At 39.4% G+C, this 24,897-nt stretch overlaps 1 protein-coding gene across 1 annotated transcript; it reads right to left on the bottom strand.

Annotated features, from left to right (window-relative positions):
- Positions 1–5,116: 5,116 nt before the first annotated feature.
- SLC10A6 (solute carrier family 10 member 6) lies at positions 5,117–24,741 on the bottom strand. Its single transcript, XM_006190028.3, is given in 7 exon segments — positions 5,117–6,849; positions 6,852–7,007; positions 8,117–8,274; positions 9,589–9,764; positions 12,249–12,337; positions 13,888–14,006; positions 24,365–24,741. Coding segments are annotated over 7 exon segments (1,122 nt in total). The 3' UTR covers positions 5,117–6,802.
- Between the last annotated feature and the right edge of the window lie 156 nt (positions 24,742–24,897).

Here is a 24,897-nt window from a genome sequence, read left to right as displayed (position 1 = left end):
TAGAATTATTTGTTCTAGTTCAGTGAAAAATACCATTGGTATTTTGATAGGGATTGCCTTGGGTAGTACAGTCATTTTAACAATATCTTTCTATTTGTTTGTGTCATCTTCACTTCTTTCATCAGTGTCTTACAGTTTTCCGAGTTACAGTTCTTTTACCTCCTTAGATTTACTCCTAAGTATTTTATTTTTTTGATGCGATTGTAAATGGGGTTGTTCTGTCAATTTTCTCTTTCTGATAGTTTGTTGTTAGTATATAGAAACAAAACAGATTTCTATATATTAATTTTATATCCTGCAACTTTACCAAATTCATTGATGAGTTTAGTTTTTTGGTGGTGTGTTAGGATTTTCTATGTATAGCATCATGTCATCTGCAAACAGTGAAAGTTTTACTTCTTCCTTTCCAAACTGGGTTGTTTTGTTTTGTTTTGTTTTTGTCTGATTGCTATGGGGAAGACTTCAAATACTATGTTGAATAGAAGTGGCAAGAGTGGGCATCCTTGTCTTGTTCCTAATCTTAGAGGAAATACTTTCAGCTTTTTATCATTGAGTATGATGTCAGCTCTGGGCTTGTCATATTTGGCCATTATTATTTTGAGGTATGGTCCCTCTATACCCACTTTCTGGAGAGTTTTTATCATAAATAGATGTTGGATTTTGTCATAAGCTTTTTCTGCATTTACTGAGATGATCACATGATTTTTATCCTTCAGTTTGTTAATATGGTGATCACATTGATTTGTGGATCTTGAACCATTCTTGCTTCCCTGGACTAAATCCCATTTGATCATGGTATATAATCATTTAATGTACTGTTGAATTTGTTTGAGAATTTTTGTTATTGATGCTCATCAGTGATATTGGCCAGTAATTTTCTTTTGTGTGGGTGTATGTGGTGTCTTTGGTTTTAGTACAAGGTGATGATGGCCTCATAGAATGAGTTTAGAAGCATGCCTTCCTCTAATTTTTTGGACCAGTTTTGAGAAGGATAGGTGTTAACTCTTTTTTAGATGTTTAGTACAATTCACCTGTAAAGCGGTCCTGGACTTTTGTTGGGATTTTTGAAAATACTGATTCAATTTCATTACTGTTTCTTCTTGGGACATTGTGCATTTCTAGGACTTTGTCCATTTCTTCTAGGTTGTCCACTTTATTGGCATATAATTGTTCTTAGTAATCCCTTATGATCCTTGTATTTCTGTGGTGTTGGTTGTAACTTCTTTTTCATTTCTGATTTTATTTGGGCCCTTTTTTTTCTTCATAAATCTGGCTAAAGTTTTATCAATTTTGTTTATCTTTTCAATGAACAAGTTCTTAGTTTCATTGATCTTTTTTCTTTCCTTTTTTTTTTTTTTTTTTTGTCTCTATTTCTGCTCTAATCTTTATTATTTCCTTCCTTCTACTAATTTTGGGTTTTGTTTGGTCTTCTTTTTTTATTTACTTAACTGTAATATTAGGTTGTTTGAGATTTTTCCTGTTTCCTGAGGTAGGCTTGTATCACTATAAACTTCCCTCTTAAAACTATTTTTGCTGCATCCCATTGATTCTGGATTATTGTATTTTTGTTTTCATTTGTCTCCAGGTATTATTTTATTTCCTATTTGGTTTCTTCAGTGATCCATTGGTTGTTTAGTGGCATGTTGTTTAATCGCCATGTTTGTGGTTTTTGCAGTTTTTGTTTTGTAGTTATTTCTAGTCTCACAGCATTGTGGTCAGAAAACTTGCTTGATATGATTTCAATCTTAAATTTACTGAGACTTGTTTTGTGGCATAGCAAGTGATTTATGGTGGAGAATTTTCCATGTGCCCTTGAAAAAAAAACATGTATTCTGCTGCCTTTGGATGGAATGTTCTGTATGTGTGCGTGTATATGCATGTCCCTCTTATCTAATGCATCGTTTAAAGCCAGTGTTTCCTTATTGATTTTCCACTTGGATGATCTATCCATTGATGTGAGGTGTTAAAAGTTCCCTACTGTTATTGTGTAACTGTCAATTTCTCCCTTTTGCTTGTTAATATTTGCTGTAAGTATTTAGGTGTTCCTATGTTGGGCGCAATATTTTTACAATTGTTTTATCTTCTTGTTGAATTGATCCTTTATCAGTATGTAATGCCTTTCTTTCCCTCTTGTTACAATCTTTGTTTTAAAGTCTATCTTGTCTGATATAAATATTGATACCCCAGCTTGCTTTTGTTTTCCATTTGCATGGCATGCCTTTTTCAGTCCTCTATTCAGTTTGTGTGTCTTTAGATCTAAAATGAGTCTCTTATAGGCAGCATATATGTCTTTTTTTTAATCCATTCAGCCACTTTGTGTCTTTTGATTGGAGCATTTAATCCATTTAAAGTAATTATTAATAGGTATGTACTTATCGCCATTTTTTTCGTTGTTTTCTGATTGTTTTTGAAGCTCTTTTTTTTGTTACATTCCTCTTTTGCTCACTTATGACTTGATTAGCTTTATTGTTATGTTTGGACTCTTCTCTTTTGTGTGTGTCTATCTGTTACGGATTATTGGTTTGTAGTTACCATGAGTGTATATATATATAGTGTATATATAACTATATACACTATATATATATAAACACACATATAGGAACAAACATATATGTATATAATTTTAAGTTGATCTCTTAAGTTTGCATTGTAACCACCATGCGTTTTTACTTCCCTCCCCACATTTAACGTGCTTGACATCATATTTACATCTTTTTATTTTGTGTATCCCTTAACTAATTGTGGCTATAGATGATTTTACTACTTTTGTCTTTCAACTTTCCTACTAGCTTTATAAGTGGTTAATCTACTATCTTTACTGTATATTTGCCTTTACCAATGACATTTTTCCTTTCATAATTTTCATATTTCTAGTGTGGCCTTTTCTTTCCCACTTAGAGACATCTCCTTAGCATTTCTTGTACAACTGGTTTAGTTATGCTGAACTCTTAGCTTTTACTTCTTTGTAAAACTCTCTCTCCTTCAAACCTGAATGATAGCCTTTCTGCATAGAGTGTTCTTTGTTGTAGGTTTTTTTCATCACTTTGAATATTTCATGCCACACCATTGTGGCTTGCAGAGTGTCTACTGAAAAGTCAGCCGATACTCATGGGAATTCCCTTGTGTGTTGTAGTTACAGGGAAAAGTTGCTTTTCCCTGGCTCCTTTTAAGAGTCTAATTTTTTGCCATTTTAATTACAATGTATCTTAATGTGGACCTCTTTGGAACTATGATTCCTGGACCTGGATGTCTCTTTTCCCAGATTAGGGAAGTTTTCAGCTATTAATGCCTTCAGGTATGTTCTCTCTCCCTTCCGTCTATGACCCCTATAATGTGACTGTTAGTACACTTGATGTCCTGAAAGTCTCAAACTGTCTATTATTTTTTTTCTGTTCAGTTTCAGTGATTTCCACTACTGGTCTTTCAGTTCCCTAATCCATTCCTCTGTATCATCTCATCTACTGTTGATTCCTTGTAGTATATATTTTATTTTTGTTATTATATTCTTCAGCTGTTTGGTTCCTTATATATTCTCTTTGTTAAACTTCTCACTGGGTCATCCATTGTTCTCCTGAGTTTATTGAGCATCTTTATGGTCATTACCTTAAACTCTATTGGGTAAACTGCTTATCTACACTTTGTTCTTCTGGGACTTTGTCTTGTTCCTTGTTTGGAACATACTCGTCCCTCTCTCTTCATTCTGCCTAATTCTCCATGTTTATTTGTATACATTAGGTAGGTTGGTTACATTTCCCAATCTCAAGAGAAGTGGCCTTAGGTAGGAGATGTACTGTGGGGCCCAGCAGCACACTCCCACCAGGTCACCAGAGCCATATACTCTAGGGGTTCCCCCTACAAGGGCTGCAGGGGCCCTTCCTCTGCGGCAGGGCCAGCGACGCTGGGCACACTGTCAGGCAGGGCTGACCGCAGCCTTTGCCTGCCCAGCCCTGCCTACTGCGGCGGCTGCTGACCCACTGGCGGGCAGCGCTGGGGCCCAGTGCAGCTTGCTGCACAGCCTAGGGCATCCCAGAGCCAGTGCCAGCCCACTGGGAGGTGGGCCTGGCCCCCGGGCAGCTGACGGTAGTACCTAGGGGGCCCAGGGCTGGCACTGACCCACAGGTGGGCAGGGTATCATCCTTTATAAGGAAGGAAACAAGTGCAGAAGGACTGTCACTTGCTCAAGGTTGTCCAAATAACAAAGCTGAGTTTCAATTCTAGGACTGCTTGACTTCAACCCACAACTCCTGAGTCATTCTAGCTCTTTAAGTGGACGACGACACGGAGCCCTGCCAGTGCCCGTGTTCTTTCCACTGTGCTGTGCTGCCTCGGCTCTCCAGCTGGCTCTTTTCCAGACACAGAACTGGACTCATTCTGCTTCACATTATTTCTCTGGCCCCACTTCTGAGCTGCATGTAGGCCCCAGCTACTATGAATGTATGATTATTTAGATCAGCTAGACTATAATTTATTCCATTAGAGCTTTTTTTAAATTACATTATTCTTTTTAAAGATAATGGATGACCTCCTGGACAACTTGACCATTTCTTGTTCTAGTAACATGTTAACAAACCATCTCTGGAGATGGCAGTCTTCTGATGTGACTACTTTGAAACCCTTACATTGATTTGTGATTGTTTCTGTCTTAAAGGATAGCTTTTGGTAGACCTGTCTCCAGACCTGTCCTGACTGGCAAATACTGACCATGCAGCTAATGCTTTCAGAATGGTGCACTGGAATTTACCATTTCGTGTTAGGTGCCTATATAGAGAAATAATTTAGAAATCCCTATTTTGAGGATTCTTTAAAAGCTCATTTTAGAACTGAGGATCTCTAAACATACAACTCTCCTGACTCTGTTCATTGCAGCAGCTGAGAATTAACAATCATGGCACACATGTGTTTACTTCTTCTCCACATAAATATACTTGTGACACCTAAGGGGGCTCTTTCTGTCCTACCATACCTCTTTCCATAGTAATCACTGTCATTATATATATAAAACCTGCAAGTTCTTAAGTATACTTACAAAATAAAATTGTAAAGCACTAAATCTCAGACAATACAGTTTCTCACAGATTTCAAAATTTACAAATAAGAAAAAAAAACAGAACCAGAGTCCAACAAAAACACACTATATAGGAAGTTATGTGATAAAAGTGGCACTTCATGTCAGTAAAGATGAATGATTCAATATACGATCTTAGGACAATTAATTAGATTCTTAACACAGGGAAAAAAATTCAAAATGGAATAAACATGTACATATTTAATACATAAAAGTAACAAAAATATATGGGATTTTAATACTGTAAGAATAGAGAAAGAGGATGGGTCTTACCTACTGCCAGACAGTATACACAGCAGCTAATAAGCATGTGTGCAGAGCTCCAAAAAGAACTCCCTGAAAAGGGGCCAAATGCATTCTCAAAAAGGGATCCTTTTACAATTCACAATCCATACAAAAATATAAATAGTCTAACATTTGACCAACACTGAGGGCAAAAAACATTTTTTAAAAGACTAATAAAGCTGAATATGTAAAAAATATAAAACTTCTATACAGCAAAAGACACACAAAAACAAAAGACAAAACACTAGGTAAAATACTGACAAAACAGGATAAAGGGTCATGATCTATATAATATGTTAATATGTTAAAATTTATCCATCAAAAAGAAAATAAAAAAATAGAAAAGCAGGCAAAGAACACAAACAGGTAAGTGATCATGAAAAATACTCTACTTCACTCACAATTTTAACAATGCAACTTTAGACGAGATATTTTCCTAAAGTAGAATGATCATTCTTAAGACTGGTGCGACTATGGGAAACCAGGTGCTCCCAGGCACTTTATACAACGGTGCCAGAGAGCTCTCTGCCCAGCATTGCGATGTGCAGTCAACCCGGCAATTCAAGCCTAGGAAGTGATCCCACAGAAATACCTCCATGAAGGCACAAGTGTTTGTAGGACTTGTGATACCAGTAAGTTGAAAGCTATTTAAATGTCTGTGAATAAGGAACAGTTAAATAAATTACAGTCCTTCCATGCACTGGAATATTTCTATGGAACCACTGTTCTAAAGAATGAGGTAGTTCAACAAAGACTGACACATAAAGATGCTCCGTAATATGTCATTAAGTGACTTACATAAGTTTATATGGAGTGATCTCCATGTTTTTAAAATGCCACAACATATAAATATATGTTAAAAGAATATATGTGTGCCTCTCTCTACGGAGTAAAAATATTAACCTTAAATGTCCATTAAATTCCCTCTAGGCATGTATTACATCTATAATCCAAAAAGATTTTCAAGCTCTAAAAAATAACAATCATTTGCAAAAAGACCCCATTTTTAATAAGAGCTGTATGCTTCCTCCCCAATGCCACAAAGGACTTGCCCAAAGTCAAGAAGTCAGGTGGGTCCAGACTCTGTCCTTGCCCTGCGGTATGAGGTGACATCCCCTCTATACAGTCCTAACTCTTGTGACATTAAAATTCTCAACTTGAGGATGACTTCACGTAACAGTGGGGGTCACTCTTCACTGTATGGGAAGATAGAACACACACAGCAGCTGGTAGCTATGTTGTGTAAACCCACAAAGGAACAACCTGAAATAGGCAGAACAGACTTTCAAAAAGGGATCCTATGACAATTCACAATGCACACAAAAATATAAATACGTTAACATCTGACACTCAAACATTCCCATCAGCCCTGACAACGAGATTCACTCATCAGCTCTTCACTGTCTTTGCTGCCCGCTGAGGAGGACAGGGACCCGTCAAGCCAGCAAGCCCCTACTTGGCACGTGAGATGCGGCCAGTTGGCTCGAGAGCACCGTGAGATCCACGGGCCCTGACGGCCCAGGAGTGAGAGCAGCTTCTTCAATCACCTCCAAGAAAGCACTGGTCTCTTTGGGTTTCTTCTTACAGCAGGCTTCTGCACAATGCGGGTGCTTTTTCCTGTGTTTGTTCTTCAGTCTCCTCTTGTACATCTTATACACTAGGTGTTAAAACACAGCAGTATTAAAAACCACTTTAGTGAAGATTATAATTTGGTGACATTGTGTACTTGTCAATACTTTGGGGGTTTGTTTGCTTTGGATCATGTGTGTATAAACACATAAGAAAAAGAAGGGTAAAAGTAAAAGGTAAAGACAAAACTCCAGAGCCAAATAATTCAGTGTATCAGGAGGGCTATTTCTGTCTGGAACAGACCTTTCGGGACTGAGCCGTGGATCAGGTCGCTGATGGCTCACCCATCCAGTCATGAGGTCAGGCAGTCAGCACTCTGTGGGCAGTGCTCTCCTGGTGCTGGGGGACAGCTGGGAACAAGCCCAGCATGTTCTTTCCATCAGTCTCACCATGAGAAGGAAGTAAAGCTTGGATCCAAGACCAGGAGTTTTATTCTGCTGGGATTTATCCCATGGGAGCATTAAACCCCAAGTGTCCCTTATACTGACGACTGTTCTATCAGTAATCAGTATATAATCGTACATCAGTAATCCTTGAGCCTGACTCAGAACCTGTTCTACGACAACAGTAAGAATTTACAACAGCTGAGATTAAAATAGATACATGTGTGTGTACATACCTATCAGTCTGTATTTTTTAAATTTACCTTCTATGAACTTACATAATGAATTACTCCAAAATGATGTATTTTTGGCTGTAGAGATAGGTAAGCATATAAACGTATACACTTTTAATTTCTGTGTATATATTATATTTCATAGTTGAAAAGTATTTCATAGCCACTCAGCACAATTTTTAGTCACAGTACTGTGAAATAACATTTGGAAGACTTCAAAGCTCTTAATAAAACATAAAAAATGTCATTTTTGAGATAAGTGTTCATGGAGAATTCTGATAGCATTTTTTGTAAAGCATATTTGTTTATAATTAATTATAAGCTCATTTTTACTTTTTTTATATTTTTCTGTGAAACTTCACTTGTGACAAAGGATCTTGTTTATGCCCTTTATTTTCCCCAGAAATGTCAGACTGAAAATGTATCACAAGGGCAGCACATGCATATTCAGGCTGAAAAAAGAGCTGGTAAGTTGGGTCAATAATTTTTAGTCAAATCTACCCAATGGGGGCTCTACCCACCTGCAACAATGAGAAATCCATCCAACAGCTGGAAGAGCCCATAGGCCAATGGGAAGTTAAGCATCTGGACCAACTGCTCGGCAGTGAAAGATAACTGGAGCATGGTGATGCACATCTGAATGTTCTGAGCTCCGGTTTCCAAGGAAATGGTCCAGCACCTAGCAATGGAAAAAATGTTCAAGTAACATACTAGCAATAAGGACTACTCTTAAGTTTTCTCTTATGTATAGTGATAAATGTAAGCTATGAGCTTAGGCCACTAACAGTGTTTACTCATTCAGTAATTATTTGCTGAATGCCTACTCTGTGCATAGTCTCTGGAGAGGCACCTCCAAATAGGGGCCTACAAACCATGCCCTGGGAATCTGGGTGAAAAGACAAGATACACACGTAGGAAAGGCTCAGTAACAACACAAGACAAAGTATGATCGAGAGTCAGGGAGACCGTAGAAATTCAGAAAAGTGGCGCAGATGGTTACAGAAGGCTTCAGAGGAAGAGTGGCATTAGAGGATGGAAGAAGGGAAGAGGCATTGAATGTGGGAGAATTACTGAAATTAAAGTTCCAGGGACAGGTATGAGCTTGGCCTGTTCAGTAAGCACTGGAAATGCTGTAGGCCAGCCTGCCCACGCGGAGTGGAGGACTGGAGGAGATGAGAATGGACAGTTGAATCAGAGATGTGAAACAGTATAAACTAAACAATGCTTGAAAAGAAACATAAAAAACCCAAGTAAAAACCAAATGTCTAAAATGATTTAGTAATCATCAATCAATGAAGGTTTTAGTAATCAATTTTTTCTACTGTTTTTCTACATTTTATTCATTTCTTTGCAAAAAAGAAAGAAAAAAGAAGGAAGGGAAAGGTACAGAGAAAGACAGGAAGAGGGAGAGGAAGGGGGGGAAAAACCTCACTTGAAGAAAATGCGGGAGGGAGTAATATAAGGCGACTGATAGGACTAAATTGCCTTCCAGAGGTCTGTGCCAGTCTATGTTCCCTCCAACCCTGTATGGTAATGCTCACCGCATCTACAGGCACAGCAACACGGAGTGTCATCATTTTTAACATTTCACGGTATTTATATAACATACGCCCCAACTCGTCATGATAATATTTAAGATAAATTCCTGCTTCATCTCTTGCACCGTGCTTATGCCCTATAGTGATCTCTACTTAGTGAAACCACCTCGCCCTCCTATTTAACTATTAGAATAAGAGAAGCATGTCCAGATTACAAGTGGTGTTAATATTCCAGTTTCACAAATTACAGTTTCCCATCAGTTTGGCCTTGGTTTTCCTTTACATAAAGAATTACTGTGCTCTTTCCACTCCCTTTATGATGAGTTTTCCTGTTCCATCCACCTTGTAAGCCAAAACTCTTCATGCTTCCAGACACAGCCAGGCAGCAAAGCCTGCCAATGGCAGTGTGTTTAACTTGTCCTCCTTGTAAAAGCTGATAGATAATTTAACTGTACCTCTGCCAAGATTGGTGGGTAAGAAGTGCCAGCAAAAAGCCCATGATATGGCCAATCAAAGGAAAGATGAAACTGATGGTCAGAAGCATGGTATCTGAATTCCATGATCCTTTCGCCAGCACCACACCAGCAACCGCGACCACCAAGAGGAGGACTCCGCCAACAATGGCCCCAACCTAAGGCGAATTAATAAAATAGGTTCATGTAAACATCATCGTCTTTTTGCAAAGTCCATCACTGCTCGAAAAGGCTTGGAACCTAGAAGTTTTAGAACAAAGAGAGGACTTAGAGACCAACGGACCCAATCTCATTTTACACAGAAAAATCCTCAGGTCCAAAGCGGTCAAGTGACGTGGCTGAGCTAGAATCTGATGAAGCTCAACACAAATCTAAGCCTTCTTATTTTATGATCAGTATGGTTCCCTTTCAAGTGGAGGATTGTGCCAGAAGGACTGGGCAGTAGAGTTTTTCACAGACAGGACAAATTTGTGAAATAACTGAAATCTGATAATAAGCATCCAACACTTCTACACACAGCCTCTCAGACCGTGCCCTGGTAGCCTCTTGTCTGAGATCTCCCCTGCCTGACCATCCACCACTCTCTTCCCACCACCCCTTCAACCACCGACGACTTCTAACCGCTTTGATCCTTGCCCTTGTCTCCTCCAAATGAAATGTGCCCATTCTTCATTAGACAGATGTAGTGTAATGTGAGGAGTACAGACAGGTACCTTACTTTTAACAGAACAAACAGAAACAACAAGAAACAAACAAACAAAATCAATGATTTTTCCCCTCAAAGGTCTGGGTCTTAAACCAAATAGCAAGGAAGCAAAATACAGAATATTGGGGAAAATCAGGATCTTGGCAAGCTCCCATTCACACCATGCGGCAGCAAACTATGCACCCAGTTACAGCATCACCCTTGATTTGAAATGATTCAGGGCATGGAGGAAGATGGTCATGGGCAACCAAAACAAAATAAAAACAACTCAATGGACCACAGATGTGTTCTGGCGGTTGTTTTTATTGCTCAATCTGAGGACAGACTGGGCCTCTGCCTAACGGGAAGATGCTGGAACACACAAAGGCCTCCGATTGTAAAAATCCTACTCCAACTTTCTACCAAGAAAAGGATTTAAAAGTTTAAAATTTACCAACAGCAACTTGTTCAGAAAATGAATCAGATCTAAAACCAAAAGAGGACTAGGAATAGAGAATGAAGACATCCCAAAATAATGATTAAATTATCCTAGTTTTAACTAAGGTGCTCTAGAATATTTATCTGTATTATTAAATATTTTCTCCCACAACTCCTATGGAATTGCCAAAGGGTTTTTAATTTGCTCTTTACAGACATATAGAAAATTTATCTGGTTTCTCCATTGACACTGAAAGACAAATAGAGGATCTAGAAATACCAAAATAATCATTTTTTTGTTGATGCCCTTTTAAGAAATCCAAGATAGAGTACTTGAAAAGTAAGAGGTTCCCGTGATGAAGCTCTCTCCTCTTGTTTTATAGACAAAATTATAACCACACGTTGAAATTTCCTCCTACTGAAATGACAGTAAAGTCACTACGTGCAATCCAAATGTACAGCGTTTAGTCCTTACTCCAGCTCTCTGTGCCCAGCTCATCTGTCTACTTGTCAACCCCTCTTCTCTTGTTCTTCATCTCATTGGAGGAATAGCGAGAGTTGTTCAGTCTGGTGCCAAACTGGGGAAGCAACATCCATTCGTGCAGCAAATGGAATGAGTGTTCCGTCAGGTAGAGCCAAACGTCAAGAGCTTAAACTCAACCAAACCATAAACCCCAGACTAAAGTGAACTGAAGTTTCTTAGCTGAACCTCCAATTAGCTCCAAATGTTTCCCACTTTATAAATGTAAAAAAATAACTGAAACATTTTTTAAATCTTCATGAAAGCGGCACAGAATAAACACGTGTATCTTCTAAAGCAATGCATAATTGGAAAAATGGAAGACACTCCAAGAGATTGATACCACTGTTGAGAAGGCCTCCTCTCTAGCTAGATTAATTTTAAAAGCCATTGAACGAGGACATTTGCTTGTTTCTCCAGCAGACAAGGGACAACCCCGGAAAGTTAAGAGGAGGTGGAAGGTTCCAGTTCCCTTCTTTTAGGGTCAATGCGTTCTGGATGATTTCATTTTGACAGTTACTCATGTGTCAGCAGCCCTTGCTCATGTGTACAACTCTCCTAGGAATGCTTCCAAAAGATTGCCTCTCCTCCTGCTGCTCTGTGAAGCCAGCTGTACTTCCATCCACTGGGCTCCGTTTCCGGCACACTTGAACAGCCTTCCCTTGAGAGCGCCTGTGTGGGGCCTGGTGAATGAATGGGCTCTCACTGGCCACATGTAGGCCTCAGCTTTTCTGTTACTCAAGCAGGAGTTCCACACTTTGCAGGGTGTCATAAGCCTCAGTGTATGGGCCCACAGGGGTGACAAAGCAAGGCTTAGAAGTGGAGGATATATTGCGGTTGGATCCAAAAATGCAGGACATGTAAGGAAAATTGCTGGGTGTGGGGCTGTATTTGACTGGCCCCTTTGTTCTAGTCATTGCCTGCATCTATTTGTCAAGTTTCTGAGTCTGAAATGTGCTAACTGGCCTGTGGAGTTACCTTAAGTTCCATCTTGCTTACCTTAAGAATAAGTCTGGATTGTTCTGGCCACCTGTAATTCACATAGGCACCGAAGGCCACAGGAATGGTCAGGCACACAAGGGTAATTCCTGCAGAGAAGAAAAATCTGTCAGACAGGACCCCTCTCACCCTAACTGCCCAGTCCCCAACAATTTATGTCTATTTCAACTAGATAAAAGTTTTAATTAAAGCTGCATTTTATTTCTGCATCTTCCTCCAAAAGAAAATTATTCTTAATCTTTGGAAGACAGTCGTTGAAGGGTCTACGATACCACTGAATGTCACCATACATGGTCTACCATTTCTCTAAGATCCCTCTGACAATCACATGGAATTTCAGAGACAACCAAGAACATTAGAAAACAGGAGACCCCTTTATGTCTATGAAATTCTTTGGTTGCTATGTATTGGGTCACCCCTCTACAGCTACAGCTATTATTTCTCTATTGGAAGCCAGTGGGTGATTTGCTTCACAAAGGAAAGAATGTCTATTACGGGACAAAAGTAGCACTTGTTACAGAAACCAGAGCAAGTTCTCATATTTCCAAGTGTAGCCAGGTAACCCAAAGGCAGGTGGGGAAATATGCCTTTTAACTAACACAGTAAAGACACTGAAGGCAGGCTCAACAGAGCAGAGGTCTACTTGCCAATCAGATTCACACACTGACAATTTCCAGGGCCACTTTCCAAATCTGGCCACTTGCAATACTGGCTCCAAAGTTATATGAGTTGCCCGTAACATTTTGAGCTTTAACTGTTTACAAGTGCCCTTTAGAATATATCATCAAAACAGTATATTAAATAATTTAGTGATCAGAAAAAAACTGCACGTAAAATCACAATTTCTAAATTAAGACTTCACTCAAATTTTTTACAGATATAATGAGCTTCAGGACATGGCTCATGGTTTTGAACTACGGGCCATGGGTTGTAAGCCCCCCAAGTGATAACTTAAGACTCCAGATTGGCACAGTAGAGTTTGAGGAGTAACAGTGCCTACCACCTCTCCACAGGCTCTGATCAAACGAGCATGGGTGTATCATCTCACCGAGTCTTTCTTCCAAGCCTAGTAAGTCCACAGAGATCTCTAGAAAAAGGGCAGAGTTTACGTGGGTGCAACTGTGACGTGTGCGTACTCTTCCACAGTCAACAGGAATCATTTATGTTGATTAGTAAAGAAGTCAAGGCTCACAAGCAATTTAAAGGTGGAGTCGGGGGAACTAAGGTCTCAATAGAGCCACCGTGACCCAGGTAACCTGTGAGTCGAGTATAATCGCTTTCTAGTGAATTATGTAAGGGTTGGTTTGTCTTTTTCTTTTTTTCTTCTTAATAAGTAAGTTTTCTGGCTTTATTTTCAAAAAAAGCTTGGACTCTTTTTGAATCAGTCAGATTGCTGAGTCAGAATTTCAGTTCTGCACTTACCAGCTGCACGACCTTGGTCGAGTTATTTAACCTCCCTAATCCTGAAACTATAGGAAATGGAACTGGTAACAGAATCTCTACCCTAGGGTTATTTGGAAAATTAAATTAGATAATAATTTTAAAAACCCTATATAAAGTAGGAGACATAAAAAACAATAGCTATTATTATTACTATCACATTACTGCTACTATTTCATTTCACAAGCCCAATACAGACCTATGTTCTGATATGGAATGGTGAGATTCTCCTCAAGATTCCAGGACAAGGTGTAGAGATAAAGGCAGAGTGGCATCATTCCCAGGGCAGCCACTGTGGAACAGGTTGTCATACTGATGCTGAAAGTAGAATTAAAGTGATACACTTAAGAGGGAGAATTTGAAATGAAGAATTTAGTCCTTATTGAAAACAATTCCTGGGCACAAGATCCTAGAGATTACGCAGAGTTAAGTTACCTGAAACTCCCTCCTGTCTTATTATTCAACACATGATGGCTGTATCCGTGGTCTAGAAAAAGATTTCCAGCAGTTCTTGCCATCCATCAATTAAATCATATTTGATGAGCATTTACTTGTCCTAAACGTTCTGCTAGTCACTATAAGGATTCATTTTCTTTCCTTATACAGTTCTTCTTTATTGAGATAAAATTCATAGACCATAAAATTCACCATTTTAAAGTGCCTTTAGTATATGTGAATATACCATCCTATTCTGTTTCCAGAATATTTTCATCCCCTGAAAAATGAAGCTCCACCCCATTGGCAGCCCCTCCCCATTCCCTTCTTCAGCCCTGACAACCAGTAATCTACTCTGTCTTTAAAGAATTTTGTCCCCATCTGGGCAATAAAACCAGCGACAGAATGAATCATTAAAATTAGGGGAAATAAGGTAAATGGAAATGAGATATCCTTCAGGTCAACAAAATAATTTAACTTGCTGGGGAAGGTACACAATCTGTTTAAGTGCGTACAGGCTGCTTATTGACATGGTTAATGCTGCTCTACTGATGAGGTGAGGCGAAGGGGCCATCATACAGCACAACCCGGGATGAAGCAAGAGTTTACTCACTGCAGCACTAGGCCCCGAGAGTCTGGGAACTGTTTAATATTCATTCTTTAAGTTCTCACACCAGACTGCCTTGCACACAGGATATGCCCACTCTGTGACCACGGCACAAATGGCCGAGAGACTGAGAGGCTCGCAACCTCCCAGCCCACGGAGGACAGGAAGGAGACCCCTCGCAGGGCTGAGACCTGAGACAGCAAGCGTCCTCCAGTACTTTATCAGGCTTGCAAGTCACCCATCATCCCCTCATGATATGAATCACCAATGTTCCATCTACTTACCCTGCCTATAAAATAATCTATCTGCGATTGCTGTGACATTTTCTCTCAGAAGAATGTTTATACTCTCGGCAAGGCAGCAAACATTATACTCCAATATTAAAAACACTCCTGCACTCTCAGTCACTGCTGGTGAAAATGCAAAACAGCACACCCCCTGGAGGGAGTTTGGCAATATCTGCAAAATTAAACATGCATTTGCCCTTTGACCCTGCAATTCCACATCTGGGAATCTATCCCAAAGATGTGCTGTCAAATATTTAGCTGATTGGTGCCCCTTTCCCAAAACCAGACTTAGGTAATTCATAAGTATTTGTATATATCCCTCCCCTTTTTTTTTCATTTAAGTAGTCCTGTTTTATACTTGTTTGTTCAGTGAATAGAGGTTTATTTTTTGGGTTTTTTTTTTTTCTCTTTTTAAAACAATCACACATGACAACCTACTCTGCAGCTTGGATGCTTCTGGTTTTTTTCTCCACTTAATATCATAGACATATTTTCAGGACAATACGTGTAACTTAAATTCATTTTTTAAAGAACTGCAAAGTACAACATAAATTTGCCATAATATCTTCAATCACTTCATTAATGATGAAAAATTGCTTTTTCTTCTATTATCAACACTGCTATAATAAACATTCTTGTACATATTTCACTTGAAATAACTCTTTTCTTTCTGTAGAGCAGATATGCCAAATTTGAATCACTATGTCAAAAGTCTGTGTTTTTTATTTTAATAAAGACTGCCAGATTCACTTCTAAAAAGCTCATTGCATTTCACAATCCTGCTCACACTGGAGGTGATCAATCCTTTTACTTCTCATGAGAACACTGGAAAACGCATCTCCCTCTTTGGTTAGACACCTGTCTACGAGGTTGTGCTTTCTCTCATGTTTATTAGCTTCATGGGTGTCCCCTCTAAACAGCTTTGCTTGTCTGATTTTTCTTTTCTCAATTTGTAGGAGCTCTTTTAAATTTAAAGTATATGTCATCAGATATAACATAAATATTTCTACCAGGCTTACTTTATATTTTTACTATGCTTATGACTTTTGCCATAATAAATAATTAACACTGAGATAGTTGAATCTGTCCATTTGTTTCCTGGCTTCTGAGTTTCTTGTCTTATTAAAGACTTACCCCTCTCCTGAGGTTATTCAAATATTGCCCCCACTTTTTACTTTTTAACTGGTTTATATTCTGTATTTATATTTTTAACTCATCTAAAATTTATATTTTATATTGTATAAGGTATGAAATTAATCTATTGTCTTCTATATAGAGAGGCAAGTGTGTTAAATTTCCCAAATAAACAATTTTCCACTAGACTGAAGTGCCAACTTCATTATGTATTAAATATATGTTCAAGTGTATTCAAAATGTTCTTTTTCCCTAAGCAAATACCAGACTATTTTAATTACAGTGTTTTCATAGTATTTCTGTATATGACAGAGCAGATACTTCCACATAAGTTTTTCTTTTCAAACTATTCTGAGCACTTCTTGTATAGATTTTTTCCATAGAAATTTAAAATTATTTTGTCCTATTAAGAATGCTTACTTTGAGCAAAGTTTTCTTCCTAACTAGAGAGCAGATAAAGGAAGAAAAGCAGCTCGCCACAGCTCTCAAACCTCTGTATCCACGAAGAGTGTGTCTGGGAAGCTTTTCCAAACCCCTAGTCTGTGGCAGTGCTACGTTCCTGGCTCCTCGCATCACCACATCCTGAAAGGAATTTGTATGACGTCACATTCACCTTGAACTTCATGAACAGCGTTTCCCTCCTGTATGGCTTTGGCTCAAACAGCAGAAAGCTAAGATCCATGACAGTAGGAAGCAAAGTGTGAGGTTTATTTCAGACTGATTCTCTATCTTTGATTACATAGGTTACTACTTCCATTCTTTATACAACTGTTCAAGCCTGTAATGTTCACAGCAACAGTCAAGGATGGGGACAGATGACCCTGGTGCTTCGCCAACTTTATAAATACCAACAAAGCTGGAAAAGCACACAGTGAACGTGTGCGTGCACTGGAAAGTCACACCTTTTGTTTTACTGCCATGAAATTCCAATGTAGCGTAAACAGAGGATGTGGCTAGCTGGATCTCTCGGCTGCTCACATGCAGGAAAACTGTTGGCAAAATCTGACCTCAATATAACAAGATTCCACTTGCACTAAGAAGAATGACATCCCACCCCCAACTATTACAGAGAATAATGAGACAGATTCAGCAAGTCTGGACAAACAGGTAAATCCTGAACCTCCTTTAAAACATGGAAATTACATATATATGCATTACAGTAAAATGTAGCATCAATAAGTATGCCATTTTGCAACTGGAGTTTAAATTATCAAATACTGTTTTGGTTTGTAACCAGTAAACTCAGGAACTCTGACACTCAAAACTATGAAAGTACACACTAGCTTCCTCACTGGAAAAAAATTAAAAATTACCTAGCTAGGTACTGCATAAGAACAGACACAGAGATCAATGGGACAGAATAGAAAGTCCAGAAATAAACCCACACACTTATGGTAAATTAATCTATGAAAAAAGAGGCAAGAATATACAATGGAGAAAAGAAAGCCTCCTCAATAAGTGGTGCATGGAAAACTGGACAGCTACGTGTAAAAGAGTAAAATTAGAGCATTCTCTAACACCATACAAAAAATAAACTCAAAACAGGTTAAAGACCTAATTGTAAGAACATATACTATAAAACTAGAGGAAAACATAGGCAGAACATTTTAACAAAATTTCAGCAATATTTTCTTCAAACCAGCTCCTAGAGTAATGGAAATAAGAACAAAAATAAACAAATGGGACCTAGTTAAATGTAAAAGCTTTTGCACAGCAAAGGAAAACCATAAACAAAATGAAAAGACAATGTACAGAAGGGAGAAAATATTTGCAAATGACATGACTGACAAGGGGCTAATTTCCAAAATATACAAACAGCTCATACAGCTTAATATCAAAAGAAAACAAGCAACCCAATCAGAAGACCTAAACAGACATCTCTCCAAAGAAGACAGCCAGATGGCCAACAATCACATGATAAGATGCTCAATAGTGCTAATTATTAGAGAAATGTAAGTTGAAATTACAATGAGGTATCACCTCAGTATCAATCAGAATGGCCATCATTAAAAAGTCTACAAATAATAAATGCTGGAGAGGGTGTGGAGAAAAAAGAACCCTCCTACACTATTGGTAGGAATGAAAATTAGTGCAGCTACTATAGAAAACAGCAAGGAGGCCCCTTAAAAAACTAAAAATAGACTTACCATATGATCCAGCAATCCCACTCCTGGGCATATAGCCAGAGAAAACTATAATTCAAAAAGACACATGCACCCCAATGTTCACAGCAGCACTATTTACAATAGCCAAGACAGAGAAGCAACCTAAATGTCCACTGACAGAGGACTAGATAAAGAAGATGTGGTGTATATATATATGTATATATTCATTCCACACAATGGAATATTACTCAGCCATAAAAAAGAATGAAATAATGCCATTTGCAGCAACATGGATAGACCTAGAAATTATATTCAGTGAAGTAAGTCAGACGGAGAAAGACAAATAACATGTGATATCACTTATATATGGAATCTAAAAAAAAAGGATACAAATTATTTTATAAACCAAAAACAGACTCACTGACATAGACAACAAACTATGGTTACCAAAGGGGAAAGGGCAGGGAGGGATAAATTAGGGGTTTGGAATTAATAGACACATATTACTATATATAAAACATAAACAACAAGGACCTACTGTATAGCACAGGCAACTATATTCAATTTCTTATAACATATAATGAAAAAGAATCTGAAAATATATATATATATATGTATAACTGAATCACTTTGCTGTATACCTGAAACTAACATTGTAAATCAACTTCAATTAAAAAAATTTTTTTAACTCAAAAAAAAATCTAGCTAGTCAGATGGACATGGAGTAAGCTATAAGATCAGATCAACAGATTTGGCCCTAGAGAAGAGTTCAAGGCCAGGTTTCTCATCCTCAAATGTAAATGTTATTCCTGTCTGCTGCTTCTCAAGAACAATAACCAGCATTTACTGAGCACGACCTGCTAAGTATCAGACCTCACTAAATACATTTTCTCTTTTTGTCTATACAATAATCCTACATGTAGGTATTCTTTCTATTTTATAGACAAGAAAACTAAGGTACATAGAATTATAAGGTACATAGAATTATTGTATCCTAATTGTAAAATGACTATTACTCAATAAAAGAAAGTTTAAAAAAAAAATGTACCCTAAGTCACATGGATTCAATCTAAGTTCTGTCTCTCAAGATGGTCAGTTCTCCACCAGGCCCTGTTAGACGGACCTGAAAAATCTCAAGTCCTATTTCCAGGGTCTCTGCTGAAGAACCAAGAGCTTCTTTAAAGTCCAAAACTCAAAACTGGCCACTGAACCCCTCAGGCTCCACCACCACTAGTGGTCAGAATTCTTTCTCTGCCACTGAAGACACAAACGCATACTTAGGGAGGAAAAGACCTCGTGCACCAAAAGTTATCAAAGTAAAGACAGTGGGAGCTGTCCTGAGTTGTACCAATAAACTGACAGCATTTCAAGAGTTTTTGTAACACACACAGGCAATCAGAAACTTTCCTTCAGTCATTCACTCACGTCTATCAAGTGCCTGCCACCACCAGGCTGGTACTGAGCACACAAAGACGAACAAGCCATGGAGGAGCTCAGAGACCTAGCGGGCGAGGCCCCTCCGATAGACAGGAAAACACTGCATATTTAGTGCTCTGGGGACAGCAAGGAGGGGCACCTCTGTCGAATAGTTTCAGGAGAAACACTAAAAACTGGGGAGGGAGAGGCACATACTTAGACTTCATAATTTTACTTTATTTTCCTACTGTCACAAAATACTTAAAGCATAAAAGAACTTCAGATCCACTTGTGGTTTATACCCAAAAGAATTGAAAGCAGGGACTCCAACAGTTCCTAGCAGCATACCCATGTTCACAGCAGCATGATTCACAACAGCCAAAAGGGGGAAGCAACCCAAGTGTCCATCAACTGAAGAATGGATAAACAAAGTGTGTTATATACATGCAATGGATTATTATTCAGCCTTAAAAAGAAAGGAAATTCTGACACGTTACAACACAGATGCACTTTGAAGTCACTATGCTAAGTGAAATACATCAGACACAAAAGGACAAGTGTTTTATCATGATTTCACTAATATGAGATATCCAGAGTAGTCAAATTCACAGACAGAAAATAGGATGGCGGTTGCCAGGGCCTGGAGGGAAGGAGCAATTATTGTTTAATGGATGGAGTTTCAATTTGGGAAGATGAAAACGTTCTAGAGATGGAGGGTGGTGATGACTGCACAACAATGTGAATGTACTTAATGCCACTGAACCATACACTTAAAAACGGGAAAATGGGAAATGCTATGTTATGTATATATTGCACCATAATAGAGAAAAGGACCTCAAGAGTCTCACCTACTGATTTTACAAATGAGGAAACTGAGGTCCAGAGAGGTAACTTGCTCAAAGGCACACAGCTCCTTGAGCAGAGACTAAAACAGACCCCTGGCGCAGGGCTCCTTTGCCTGTTCCATATAGTAGTAGTAACTCACACAGCATGCTGTGCCAGGTAACACTCTAAGCATTGTGTATGTATTATTATTAGCTCATTCAGTCCTTGCAACAACCCGTGAGGTAGCTAATGCTTCTCCCTGTTTTAGAGGGGAGGAAACTAAGGCACAGAGCATTTACATAACCTGCTAAGATGACCCAGTTGGTAAGTGATAGTTGGTTAGTTTCTTCAGAGTGGTGCACTTAACGACACTGTACTGCCACATGTTTTCATGTCCTACTGTCCAAAACAAGAGTTCTGTCCATCGTTAGCACAGTAGATTGCAAAAATGTCTCCAGATATTTTCTCTTTTCTATGACATCTGCACTGTGACCTTGCAGCTCATCCCATCAAGAGGCAGAATCGACTTCTCCAGTCCTCGTAATTTGCTGGCTTTGCAATTCGCATTGGCCGGTAGAATGTGGTGGAAGTAACAATGAGCCGGTTTCAGGCTCAGGGCTCAAGAGACCTTGTATGCTTCCTCCTTTTTCAGAACCCAGCCAATTAGGTCTAGGCTAGCCTGCCAGAGAATGAGAGCCCACATGGAGGAGGCCCCAGTTGTCCCCAGTGAGGCCATCCAAGCCCAGTCTACACTTAGCCAGCCCCCAAACATGTGAGAGGACCCTGCCAGGATCTGCTGTGCTCAGTCCAGGGAAGGATGATTTTTAGGCTCTTCATACACATGGACCAACAGCTTTCCAGAACAGTTACAACAAAGGATGAGTGGAGGCGACAGACCAGGCCAGGTGTCTTTGCAGGCTGAGAGGACAATGGGCAAAAGCAAGTTGAGAAAGTGTGGGGTATGTTTAAAGAACAGTTAATCGTCTATTTTGACTACAGACCAGTTGTGCTCAAGGGGTTAATGGGAAATACACCTGCAGAAGTCTGTCAGACCCGGCTTAGCTTCTACTCGATGTAGCAGGTGTTGAGCAGCTGTATATGTATAACACGCTCCTTTTCTCTTCCCCATGCCATGAAGGAAGTACCATGATTTGCAGTTACAGAAAAGAGGTCCTAAGTCAGGATACAAGGACAGGCAACCCGACCCCAAAGCCTGCCTTACTCACCTACCACAAAACCACGACGGAAAGACTGAAGGTAGGGAGAACACTGTGAAGATACCACAACTGGACAAGAAAGAAATGGTGGGACTTGAGCTGAGGTGATGGCAGTGGAGAGATAGGAAGCAACAGCTATGGTGACATGAAGCCTGATGGGAGGCACACGGGCTGCTGGGATGGTGAGCCCTGGTGACTGGTGGGAGGATGACTGGTGCCAGCGTCGGACACGCAGAGTGCAGGAACTCGTTCACACGTGCAAACTCCTGAAAATGCTTTCTCTGTGTGAGTACACGGAGAACTACAAGTAAACTGAATGAAGCACGGAGTTAAGGCATGAAACACATTTGGGGTCGTCTGAAGAGCTCTCAGTCTAAATTTCCTCGTTTGTAAAACGAAGATGTTGTACTAAATCCTCCTGGATCTTATCCAGCATGAAAAACAGAATTCCTATCAATGACTATCTACTGAGTTTTGCTTAAAAGTTATTTTTGTTGGTAATCAAGTGAGAAAAACATAATGAACTTGGATATTGTTTCACTCAATAATATTCAGTTTCCTCCTATTTGCAATTTTTACTGAGATTTAAGATCTATTACTCTTGTCTCTATAAGCTTTTGAAAATTGAATATTTAGTCATTTTTAAATTGCATTTCTTAGAATTTAATTTTTTGCTTGGTTTTCGTTTTTATTTTCTGAGGTTCAAAATCAAAATTTTGTAAGAGAAAGGGGATGATAGCTAATATCTATTGGGTACCTACTATGTGCCTGCTATTCTGCATATATATTCTTCCTTTAAAATACAGTCTTGTAATAGGTAATTTTAATCCTGTTTTACAAATGAGGAGATGAGGTTTATAGGTTAAATAATTTGACCAAAGTTAAAAGCGTATTAAGAGAAGTAAAATGAACTTAATCTTTTATAGACTTCCTATTAATTGCTATTTTTACTATAATGTTGGCCAAAAAGAGATGAAGATAATAAATGTTCTCTTTCCCAGAACAGAAGTGCTGGAGAACACTGTTTAAAGATTTATGCTCCTACTCAGAACAGAAGATCCAGTTGTGTTAATAAATGGCATTGAAGAAAGTGCCTAAATTGCAGACTGATGAGAAACAGATGTGACTTTAAATGTGTGTCCTGCCATACTCATCTGTAGCATTTGGCAACCTACTTAGCCAATCCGAGTCAAACTTATCTCAGCTGTAAAGTTCAGGATAATAAAAGGTCATTTACAAGGTTATTATGAGAGTCAAGAAAGAAGAGAATGAGAATACATGAAAGCATCGACCCCATGCCTGTCGGGGTATTTAATACCTATATTTCCTTTTCTTTCCAAAAGCCTTCAGGTCCTGGAATTTATCACTGTTACACGCACTCTGTGTAAAGAATATTTATCATTTCCCAATTATTACGTTAGTGATCAACTTTACTGAATTTGAAACAGCAATACCTATTCGTGGTGTTTTTTTGAATTAGCAATGCAAGTGATTCATTTCATTTCACTTTGATAAGTGGGGAACTAAAAACATAGCCACATGAAAATTAATTATTGGTCTGCTTGGCACGAACTCATTAAAATTTATAGGTGAAATAAGTTCCATATGCTACACATTCAGCACATGCAGGAAACTAGAAACCCATACCTGCAGCTGAGTCACAAATGTCAACTCCCAGCACAGTCAGCACCTGAGTCATTCATCCATTGTACAATAAATCTCACCAAAATGACATACATGTCGAACAAAGAATTAAATTTATAAGTAGTTCTTTCCCTGGGCAAAAGGTGCAACAGTTTGGTCATAAGTAAGCAAAGACTCTAGAAAGACCACTGTGTTTTTAGCCCTTTCATTTTTCCAATTGTGACTCCTCTATTCTTTCCTCAAATGCTTTCTCCCCCATTGAAGCATTCACTCTCATTAAAATGTAAATGAATGATAAAGCCTAATGTCTCCCAGGGGTATTTATCTACACCATAACTGGGAATAAGGTCACTGGCTTAAGTGAAAGAAACGAGATTCTAGTAATGAATGTTAAACATCTGTAAAGCAACAAGAAACAATTTTAGTCATGGTCTTTATGTCATTCCCCAAGTCAACTCAATAGGCCACTTAAAATAGGAGACGTTCATTGCATTCCCCAAAGGCTCCTTTATCCAGTTCCCCAAAATACTGATTTCATAAACTAGGGCCTCAGGCAGCACTTGCTGGTTAGAGCTTCGAGAGCCTCATTGGTTATGCCCCCCACCACCCCCACCATCACATGGCTGCCAACCACTATCCTTCTCTTTCTGGGATTCTGAACCTCCATCCTGGGAGACTGTGAAACCAGGACTGTTGTGAACGCTGTCAGTGTGGGTGACAATGAGTTCACACCTAGGAAGGGCCATTGGATGAGGAGGAGACCTGCCTTCACTGCTGCAAATGAACCAAACCCCTCAACTCAGAAAAGGAGCTGCCAGTGAAACAGAGGACAATGACAGCAAAGTAAATTTTAAGCTCAGCCAGGAAAGCGCTCCCAAGCCTGAACAAGCCTCTGTAAGATGTTTCTCACTGGAATCTCCACCTAGATGGACACAGAAGTATCAGTCATCCTCCCAGGCAGAGTGCTACCAGGGGAAGGCAGATGAGCGCCCCTAGTGTAACTCACCTGAGATCCATATCTCCATCAACCCAGAAGGTGAAAATGTTTGAGATGGTCCCCCCTGGGCAGCAGCCCATGATGAGGATGGCAATCGCTTGGGCTGGCTTCAGAGAAAAGCTGACGACCAGGAGATAGGCTGTAAGAGGCATGAGCCCAAACTGGCAGAGCAGTCCCACAGCAATGCCCCAGAGTCTCCTGATGTGCGACCAGAGCTTCCGGATCTCCACAGAGCATCCCAGGGAGAACATAAGCAGGCCCATCATCACGGCCAGCACCACCGTGAACACAAGTTCCAGGTTTCCATACGCCTCCAGCCCCACCGGCAACTCCTCCTCCGAACTGTTGGCAGGGCAGGCTGAGCTGCTGGAACAGTTTGGTCTCATCTTCTTATCTCCTTAAGGCAGCGTTACAAATGAGCCTCTGCCGCGATAGCCGGGCAGCTCCATCCTGCCACGTTCTGTAACCACACAACAAAATCACGCGTGGAGAATCATTCCAGGAGCTGCTGGCCGGCCAGCTGATTCACCTTAATCTGATCC

This window comes from Camelus ferus, chromosome 2 (genome assembly GCF_009834535.1).
Source record: "Camelus ferus isolate YT-003-E chromosome 2, BCGSAC_Cfer_1.0, whole genome shotgun sequence".
In the NCBI taxonomy this organism is placed as follows: Eukaryota; Metazoa; Chordata; class Mammalia; order Artiodactyla; family Camelidae; genus Camelus; species Camelus ferus.
The sequence above is the reverse complement of the archived record's forward strand: the minus strand, read 5'-3'. Positions and strand labels throughout refer to the sequence as shown.